Source organism: Trachypithecus francoisi, unplaced genomic scaffold (genome assembly GCF_009764315.1).
Source record: "Trachypithecus francoisi isolate TF-2019V2 unplaced genomic scaffold, Tfra_2.0 Lachesis_group0, whole genome shotgun sequence".
NCBI classification, from domain to species: domain Eukaryota; kingdom Metazoa; phylum Chordata; class Mammalia; order Primates; family Cercopithecidae; genus Trachypithecus; species Trachypithecus francoisi.
Window position 1 is genome coordinate 139,599,385 of NW_022681453.1, and position 10,519 is coordinate 139,609,903.

The 10,519-nt window shown below is 46.7% G+C and overlaps 1 protein-coding gene across 14 annotated transcripts in view; it reads left to right on the forward strand.

Annotated features, from left to right (window-relative positions):
• Positions 1-3,813, forward strand: part of TRAK1 (trafficking kinesin protein 1) — a 138,073-nt gene extending 134,260 nt beyond the window's left edge. For 11 of the 14 annotated variants that reach the window (XM_033212172.1, XM_033212173.1, XM_033212164.1 and 8 more), the window contains one exon: positions 991-3,813. In XM_033212172.1, coding sequence (XP_033068063.1) covers positions 991-1,786 — 796 coding nt within the window. In that variant the 3' untranslated portion in view covers positions 1,787-3,813. The remainder of the gene's footprint in view (positions 1-990) is intronic. The other 3 variants (XM_033212176.1, XM_033212175.1, XM_033212178.1) reach the window with 3 other exon arrangements.
• Positions 3,814-10,519: the final 6,706 nt, after the last annotated feature.

Genomic DNA, 10,519 nt, shown 5'->3' on the forward strand with positions numbered 1-10,519 from the left:
TAGGGATACGGAATTATTAGGTTGGTGCAAAAGCAATTGCAATTATAAAAAAAAAGAGAGAGAGAGAGAACCTTTCCTGCTTTTTAAGCAGACAACAATGCATTTCCCTCTGCTGGCCTTCTGGTAACTTTTCTGTCCTAATGGACTCCATGACTGGATCCTAACTGCTGGAACCTAGTGAGTCCCTAGTGAGCACAACACAAGTGAATAAACAAATCTTTCTCCTTTCCTTGGGTATCTCAGGCTCCACGCATTTCAGTGGACCTTTCCCTGGGTAGTGCCGTTGATGTAGATCTCTTCCTATGAGACATGTCTCCCCCCGACCCTCTAACTCCACTGGTTAGAATGGATTTGGGCAAGGATATAAAAAGGGTTAAGGGCAGCACGGTGCAGAGGAAAGGGCTCTGCACCTGGGATTCAGGAGCTCACGGCCACAACTGACTGGATGGGCACAGCCCGGCCTCAGACCACACGCTGTGGCCATCCTTACCCTTCCTAAGATAAGGAATATCTCATCTCCCAGAGTCCTGGTTCACGTCTTGCTTCAGGGAGAAGTAGGTACTAGGAAGGAACACTGGAATCTGGGTAAATTTGATGGGGAAAGAATGCCTTTTTACCAAAGGGCTTCCTTTCCTGTTCTCTAAAAGATTTAGTCCCTCAACTTGGGTTGTCCACTTAACAGCCAGATGTGACACCAAGTAAACCCCTAACTCTGAGCCTGTTTCTTCATCTGCAAAGGGGACAACTGTACCCACCAACCAGGGATGTGCAAAGGGGATCATGTGCAGCTTCCTGTTAACTTAAACCATGCTTCTCTTGAAGGGTGAGAGGGAGGAGCAGACGTGGACAGAGCCTTTGGGGGCCTCAGCTGGGGAACCCTCTCATCGTGTCCTGGGTCGTCCCTATACCCCCTGCAGGAGACTGGCCACTGACCCTTTCTATGGAGCTCGTGGGTATTTCTGGTGAATAACCTGTCATCTCTTCTTTCAGCCTTAACTCAGCCCCAACTCCAGCTTGTGGCAGCTCCAACCACTTGAAATCCACGCCGGTGGCCACACCATGCACTCCACGGAGACTGAGCCTGGCTGAGTCCTTCACTAACACCCGTGAGTCCACGACCACCATGAGCACATCCCTAGGGCTCGTGTGGCTGTTGAAGGAGCGGGGCATTTCTGCGGCTGTGTACGACCCCCAGAGCTGGGACAGGGCGGGCCGGGGCTCTCTCCTACACTCGTACACACCCAGGATGGCTGTGATCCCCTCTACTCCGCCGAACTCGCCTATGCAGACACCCATATCCTCCCCACCCTCCTTTGAGTTCAAGTGCACGAGCCCTCCCTACGACAACTTCCTGGCTTCCAAGCCGGCCAGCTCCATCCTGAGGGAAGTGAGAGAAAAGAACGTCCGCAGCAGTGAGAGCCAGACCGACGTGTCCGTCTCCAACCTCAACCTCGTGGACAAAGTCAGGAGGTTTGGGGTGGCGAAAGTGGTGAACTCAGGGCGAGCCCATGTCCCCACTTTGACTGAGGAGCAAGGACCTCTCCTCTGTGGGCCCCCGGGGCCAGCACCAGCCCTTGTCCCCAGAGGCCTGGTACCTGAGGGCCTGCCCCTCGGATGCCCCACTGTCACCAGTGCCATCGGTGGGCTGCAGCTGAATAGTGGCATCCGGCGGAATCGCAGCTTCCCCACCATGGTGGGATCTAGCATGCAGATGAAAGCCCCCGTGACTCTCACCTCGGGCATCTTGATGGGTGCTAAGCTCTCCAAACAAACTAGCTTACGGTGAGGACTGGAGGGGGGCTGGTTGCCCTGAAGGAGACCCACGTTCTCCTCTCTTGCTCCCACTTCCCTCTCTTCCCCCTACAATGCACTTCCTCCTTCTGCCCTTCTCTGTCCACCCCCTCCTGAGCTAGACAAATCAACCTCGTGCCTAATGGAGGAAGAGTGGAACCTTTGTAAAATGTGTACATAGGACTTGGAGACTTCGTGTCCGCCCTGCTCTTTCTTCCGGTCCCACAGGAAGTGCCCCTGCACTGTCATCACTCTCACGAGGACGTCACCTGTGCTAACCTGGGGGAAGGTGGGGTCCTTTCTTCTTTCCTTTTGAGAAGCACTGAAACTCCCAAGTGTGTTCTTATCCCATGGATAGGAAACCAGTGAATTCCGTGGCTGGCACACCACGAGCTGTCAACGCGGCACGGGTCATAACATATCTGGGTGTCATCGGACACCTCGCCTCACCCACCCTGTAGGAGCGTAAGGAGCCTCCATCCTCAGCCACATGCCGCTGACGTGGCTTTCCTGATTGGAGGGCTTTTCTTTCTTTTATGGGTGGCCCAGCTTCTTCAAGACCTTCACTACTCTGCCTCAGTGGACAGTCGTTTCCTTTTGAGGTGTGACCTTTTGTTTTCATGCCTTCCCCTTGAAGTCATCCTGTGTTTTGTAATGAGCTGTCAGGCCAAATGTCTGACCCGAAAGAGAATGTATTTACACTCGTGCTGCGTTCAGCAGCCCCTCTGTGTTCTGTGTGATTTGTTTTACTTTTCCTTTTTTAAAAATATATATGCAGGGAAGTAATGGTACTGGTAGTGTATGTTTTCTATGTGGTTCGAATATGAATTTCAAACACACCAAGCCGCTAATGAGATAGCAGCTTTTTTCTGGGGCCCAGAGTCACAACCAAATTGATTTAAGACCAGACCCAAGACACCTTTAACAATAAGACTGAAAGGAAAAAGGATAGGGAAAAAGCTTGTTTAAAGAAATGTGTCAACACCAAACGTAGAAGGGAAGAACTACAACCAGGCATAATACCAAACTGGTTCCGGGGGAAACAAGGCTTTGGCGTTCCACTGGCTCCAGCACTTCCTCCAAAACCCAAGACTGGCCAGGGTGCTGTCACCGTGCAGTCTTTGATTGCAGGCCACATGTTTTGCCTTCTTGTTTCAGAAGAGCATGTGGTCACAACAAGGTATTTTCTTTCCCTCCAAAGCCTTTTGTCTCCTTGTGCCACTTTTTATCCTTAGGAAAAGATCCAGGTGCTTGTGAAAAGAACCATGAATGCAACAAGGGAGGCTGGTCCTGTTGCTGTCGCCGAGTAAATTTTTAACTTTTATTTATTATTTATGTCTGCCGTATTTTAAATAAACATTCTCGTTCCTTCCAGTTCCAGTCATAGTGTGTCTGTGGCATTCCAGTCCAACCACGTCACTTATTTATTCTAATTTGAGGGCTGCACTGTACATCATGGTGTCCCGTGACACTGTGTTCCAGACATTTATGGAAGGAAAACATCCCATATAAATGAAACTGTCATTTCTGTGTCCTCCCTCGCAGCAGAAGATGTGTTCTTCCATTGAGTGAGGGTGACCTTATGTCCAGCAGGGATACTTTGAGAAAGCCCCTAAGGAGCAAGCCTCAGTCCCACGGTTTCAGACTATTTATTCTCTGAACACAAGAGTATTGGTTAATTATGTTCTCAGCTCTCCTTGCTGTTATATGTGTGCACTCACTGCAAGTAACATATCTTTTTATTTGAATGTATTTTAAAGCAGTAGATAGAATAACAAAGGAATATGAAAACCATGGACTGAATGGACCATTTTATGTATTCAGAGAGAGGAGCCACTCATCATTGCCAGATATACCATGTAAAAATTGGCAGTTCAGAGGTTGCAATATTTAGTATAGTAAATAAATAAACGATCAACATTGTGCAACCACTACCAAAAAGTGCGTTGTAATGCATCAAAAATCAACAAAATTTTATTCACTAATGAGTATCAATAAAATAAGTTCAAGTGATGGAAACCACACCGGTATTCTGATTTGTATTTTGTTTTTATCTTTTCATCAAGGAGACGATCTCTTTGTGTAAGACTTGAAAGTGTTTAGCTCTTTGCAAAATTAAATGAAAGGCATATACTTCACATACTGTTATATGCCTTCTTTCTTTCAACATGATATTATACCTTAGACAACTTTCCAATCAGACTCTGAAGATGTCCCTCACTTTTCAGGGCTGTGTACTATTCCAGTGTGTGCATACACCTGCTGTGAATATATACATACCTTTATGAACCATGCCTTACAGATGGTCACTGGGATAATTCTTTTTTCTTTCCTTTCCTTTTTTTTTTTTTTGAGACAGGATCTCACTCCATTGCCCAGGCTGCAGTGCATTGGTACAAACATGGCTTACTGCAGCCTTGACCTCCTGGGCTTAAGTAATCCTCCTGTCTCAGCCTCCCAAGTAGCTGGGATCACAGGTGTGTGCCACCATGCATAGCTAATTTTTATTTATTTTGTATTTTTTGTAGAGATGGTGGTCTCACCATGTTTCCCACGCTGTTCTTGAAGTCCTGGGCTCAAATGGTCCTCCTGCCTCAGCCTCCCAAAGCACCGAGATTATAGGTGTGAGCCACTGTGCCTGGTGTCACTGGGTTAATCCTTATCTTTTGCTAGCAAGGTACTGTAATGTAAAAACCTTACATGTATGCAATTGTCCACATATGTGAATACATCTGTGAAATAAATTCCTAGATGGTTATTGCCAAATTGCCTTTCATAGAGTTGTGTTAAGAGACAACCAAGGACAGTGGAGGTCCACCAGATGGAGAATTGTGAGAAGAACAAAAGAAAATAAATATTCTGCCACCTCAATACTTGAGAGCAGTGAGATTATGCAAACAAACACTGTGGTAGGATGTGGCATCATGGATTTTAAGTCAGGTGCTAACCATTTGGCAGTGGTGTGACCTTGGGCAAGCCACTTACCATCTTTAGGTCCTCCATTTTTTCTTTTTTTTAACCTGTGACATGAGACCAGTAATGCACCTTAGAGTTAACTGTTGAGTAAATGTATTTTGAGCACCTACCATGTGCCAGGCATTGTAGGTACTGGGGACGAGCGAGTGAGCCAGTTTCTGCTGCCACGGAGTGTACAATCTAGAGAGAACAACACCAAGTGTAGAATAACAAGGGCTGTGCAGAGAATTAAAATAGGGTGGTGTGAAGGAGTGAGTGGCTGCTTTGGATTGGACAGTAAGAGAAAGCCACTCCAGGGAGGGGCACTTGAGTGAAGCGTGTGAGATCTGGCACAAGAGCATTTCGGCAGAGAGAGCAGCTAGTGTAAAAGCCCAGAGGCAGAAAAGCACTTCGGTGCATTCGAAGAACTAAGAGAAGGCCTGTGTGGTAGTGGGCTGGTAGGATCAAGGGAGTGTGGCGGTAGCAGAAATCATGGTGCTCACCAAATGATTGGTCTGATCCCCATTTCCCAGCCATTGCTGTTGGGCAGGTCACATGATTAGTGGCTGGCCAGTGGGCAATAAACAGAGAAAAATCAGTGCATCACTTTGTGCTCCTCTCTTCCTGTGTGTTAAACCCTCAGGTCACGTATTGAAGTGCTGGAGTCTCCATCATCCTGAGTCCCCAGATATGTGGACCAGAGCTTCCTGCCAACCTATTTGACATGTAACCTGATGGAGAAATAAACTTTGTTGTTAAGCCAGTAAGATTTTTTGATAGTGCATTAGAACCCCGGGTATAGGACCTAGGTATCTGTGTTTTAACAAGCCTTCAAGATGATTCTGGTGTGCACCAAAGTTTGAGACCCACTGCACTAGACCAGGTGGAGTTTGGGTGGGAGTTCTGCTGTGGGAGGCAAATTCTCCTTTCCAGTCTCTCTTTGTCTCAGGGCTCTAAGAAGGCCAGATAGCCACAGCCCATCTTACTCGAAGGGAAGGGAGAGAGAGAGTGGGTGGGCTTAACTGCCCAGCAGGGGCAGGGAAAGCTTTGAGGTAAGGTGACCCTGTATCTGGGTTTCCAGGATTTGCCAAGTGGGGGAGGCATTCCAAGCAGAGGAAGGATGGAAAGGGGATCCTAGAATGCATTCCTCTATGCCTTCCTTACAGTAGAATGAAGGTGAATGACAAATACAGAAGGGACAATAGAATTAGAAAAACAACCATTTGGCTGGGTGCAGTGGCTCATGCTGGTAATCCCAGCACTTTGGGAGGCCGAGATGGGTGGATCACCTGAGGTTGGGAGTTCGAGACCAGCCTGACCAACATGGAGAAACCCTGTCTCTACTAAAAATACAAAATTAGCCGGGCATGGTGGCGCATGCCTGTAATCCCAGGTACACAGGCTGAGGCAGGGGAATTGCTTGAACCTAGGAGGCAGAGGTTGCGATGAGCTGAGATCGTGCCATTGCACTCCAGAACAAGAGCAAAACTCCGTCTCAAAAAACAAACAAAAAACCAACCATTTTGAAACCACAATACTAACTAATTCAGACAACAATGGATGTTAAAACCATTGGGTAAAAATTCGTTAGGCAGCAGAATATTTATACCCACTGTATCTTCCCACAAAATGCTTATTAATTTACAAAGGAGGGAAGATAGATTTGCAGTGGATAACTCTGGTACACCACTTTAAACAAGTCGTAAAATGTAATGTTACCCAAACTGCTATAAAACATCACCTGTTATGAGATGTACTGGGAGGGACACGCATCATGCTGTGCTGTTCCTGCCACAAACGCAAAACCTGAACCATGTGGTTGACAAATTGAGGGACATTTATCATGTTGTAAAACAATGTACCTATCCCTTTAAACATTGTCAGTATCATGGCAAAGATGGAGGAACTGTTCCGGATTAAAGGAGAATGAAGAGACAAGGCAACAAATGTAATTCATGATCTGAATGGGATACTGGAGTGGAAAAAAATGCTATAAAAGACAGTGTTGGGACAAGCAGAAATCTGAATATAGAGCATGTATTTTAAAAATTGTATCAACATGAAATTTACTGAGTTTGATAATTGCACTGTGGATATGTAAGGGCATGTCCTATTTCCTAGGAGCTAAAGGATTAAGATAAAGGGGCTTGGTGTCTGCAAGTCACTTTGAAGTGTTTTCGGAAAAGTAAAGAATGAACTTAAAAAATAATAAAAAGATGTAGGAGCAAAAAGAGTTAATTTCAAACGGCGGGAAGCCCTCTACTGATGGATGTTTTCTAAACCCTAGAAGGCATTCTTCTGTCCCGTGTGTGATGGGAGGATGTTCAAGGTGGTTTGCTGCATCTTCCCTGTTCTATGCCAAAATTTCTTCATGTGTACCCTAAACCCTTCTCCCAGCCCAGGAAGTTCAAAAGAGGACGTCATGGCCTAAGGGAGACGTTGTCAAAGAGGCATTTGGTGAGACCAGAAAACAAAGATAATAAAATTCCTGGTTTTCAAATATGAGGAAGGACAAAGCTGAGTATGTGTTTTGGTGTGAGACCAAAAGATTTAGAAGGAAACTTGTGGAGCCAGTTTTTCTCTCTCGCTTTAAACAAAAAAAAAAAATATTTAAAAAATTTTAAAGCATCAAGTTGGTGAAATAGTTTCTCTTTTCACTGCTTACTCCTCCTCTGCTACTCCTGCTTGCCAAACACAAAGGACAAAGACTTCATGCAGATTCCAACACCCAGGCCATGGGTGTTGGAGAGGGATGCCAGCGTTCTACCGGTGTGGAAGCCTTTCTCCTTTTCGTCTGGGCCACATCCAAGGTTATAGGAGAAGCCCCTGATGAGTTTGGGACTCCAAGGGCAGATGAGCTCATTTGGCAGGGGTCCTGGGGAAGTAAGGATGTTCCAGAGCCCCTCCCCAGCAACTCACCCCATCACAGGGCAGGGACCACATGGGGCAGTGAGGAAGTACAAGTGCCAGCAGACGCGTCTCAGTGGAGAAGTCCCAGGAGATCCTGAAGTACCTGGCCCCAGACAGATGTGGAAAACATTCCACACACTGCCTGGGAGCAGAGAGGCAGGTACGTCCTGAAGAGCCTTGCCAACAGGACAAAGGGAAGTGGACACCAGCCTCTCCCGCAGCTCTAGCCAGGGCCAGCACCCAGAACCTAGATGCCACCTGGGGAGAAGTTGGTGGAGGAGGAAAGTCATGCTGAATTGCCTGAGTCGATTGAGAGCTTATAATAGGGATTAAGTCGAGATTTAGAAAAAAATGAAATTTTTTGTACATCTGAACTCATGGCTGGAAGACATCATATCCTAAAAGGATTTCTTCTTCCGTAGCCAGCAGAGGGCGCTTGGAGACTGCAAAAGACGCTTGGAGACTGCAAAAGACTTGCCCTAATCCAATCACAAGATCAGATGGGTTTGTTTGCTTTTCCCCCGGAAAGTAGTTCAGGGAGGGCAACTCTGCCTCCTGGAGCCCCCAACACCCTCACTGTAAATAGAGTGCTTGTTTCTGGGGGTGCAAGTTGAGAGGAAATGACCAGGAAGGCCTGGCCCCTCACATTCCAGAGCCCCTCCCTGGGGCCAGGAGTCTGGCATCCCTTCTGGAGCTTTGGTGGATTCTCGGGGCTGCTGTGGTTGGCAGGGGGGTGGGGGCGGGTACAGGTGCCATGCCAGATCCCCAAGGACTCCTTAGGTGGATGAGTCTTCCCTCCTGAGCCTGGGTTCCTCCGTTCCGCTCTTTCTCTTAAGATGTCCTGAGTCCTCGCTCAGTCCGACTCAGTTCCGTGCTGCTCTGTGGATCCAGAGAGGAACCCACACAGTCCCAGCCCTTGAGAGGGGCTCCCTCTGCGCGGGCAGCAGAAGTGGTCATGACAGTGGAGGGAGTCCCTCTGCTTGGGGGCTCAGGAACCACTTGAGGGAAGGCATGAGCATGGTCTCAGTTCTCCAGGGGAACTGGAGGAAGGCATTCCAGAACAAGAGGACAGCATGTGCACAGGCTTGGGGGGCAAGTGAAGAAATTAATCATAGAATGAGGAGGAAGCCACTTTGGCTATCATGCTGCCACACCCAGGAAGTAGAAAGGCATTTTTAAAAAGAGTTTACAAAACCTATTCTGTGTTAGAGTGCTTCCCACCTTGTGAAATCAACCCACTCCTTTCTAATGCATCTTCTTTTTAGAAAATGTTTTCTTTGCTTTTTTTTTTTTCTGAAAACATCTGAAAATGAGAGCCTTTTCTCCTTACTACTTTAGCCTGTAGTTCCTAAGTTCTGTAAAGTCACAGCGCAATGACTGAATCCAGGGTTAAAGGAAATGTTTGCTCGGCAGTACTTGGTCATTCACCATGCCAAATGCCCGAAGTTCAGGCTGATCCTGCTCTGAAGTCCCAAAGAATTGAAAACCAGTGAGAGAAATCCAGGCCTTTAGCTTAGACCGGCAGCCTCGGGGACCAGCAGCGCTGAGGCTCAGCAATGCCTGTACATCGATGTGACAAGATTCAGGGGAAAAAAGTAAGAGGGGGAACCCAGGGACCCCTAAAAGCAGGGAAGGGCAGAATCCACAGAGTTTCCAAGGGCCAGGCAGCTGGTAGCAGTGGGGACCATTGATAGAGGAGATTCTCAAGTGACTGGCAAAGGCTTAGGTATGTCTTTTCAGAAAAAAAAGAACAGAACACTGATGTGTTGTTCTCCCACACCTCAATTACATAAACTCATAGTCTTCCCTGGGGCCTCTATTAAGTCACCCTGTAACACTAACTTCCAGAGTAGGAGCAATAGCCTTGGGCCCCGACTCTCCCGGTTGCATGATTTCCAGCCAGTGGTGGCCTTTGCCACCCTTGGGCCACTAGCCTGTGATTGGAGAAGAAATTGTACTGTGTGTTTAGCTGTTCCAGAGTTCTGCAGAAACTGTGGAAGTGACCCACCAAAGAAAGTGGAGTTGCGTGGCTCAGGAATCCAGTATGTAAGCACCCCCAACCCCACCAGCTGTAGTCCTGGCTCTGATCCCCCTCTGCCACTCCCCTTTCAAGGCTTCAGTCCTGACCCAGAGTGACTGTTCACAGGGGTGAATGGCAGTTAATTTGGTGTAAATAGCCAGCCACATCTCTGGGACTTTATGGACGCACAGAACCATACTTCTCAAATCTTAGTGGTGAAAGACCGGTGTGTTGTTTTTTAAAATTTGTATCATTTGTCCATCATGGGCCGATATTTTTAAAAATACAATAATAAAGAATTTCAGGAAAAATAAAATACAATACAAAATAGTATAAAATGCAAGCCAAATTTTTAAAATATTAGTTTCAACAGACATTAAATTACCTTTCAAGGCCGGGCGTGGTGGCTCACACCTGTAATCCCAGCACTTTTGGGAGGCTGAGGCTGGTGGATCACCTAAGGTCAGGAGTTTGAGACCAGCCTGACCAACATAGTGAAACCTCGTCTCTACTAAAAATACAAAATTAGCTGAGCCTGGTGGCACATGTCTGTAATCTCAGCTACTTGGAAGGCTGAGGCAGGAGAATCACTTGAACCTGGGAGGCAGATGTTGCAGTGAGCTGAGATTGCACCATTGTGCTCCAGTCTGGGCAACAAGAGCGAAACTCTGTCTCAAAAAAAAAAAAAAAAAAAAATTATCTTTTAAAAATATGAGAACAAACGGGGAAATATAAAAAAGAATTATGAGGATAGTACATATTATTCATTGAAAGTGTATATAGAGCATTTAATACAGAGATTCATGATTATACTCAATGTCTGTCATTCTGCAGTTATAACTA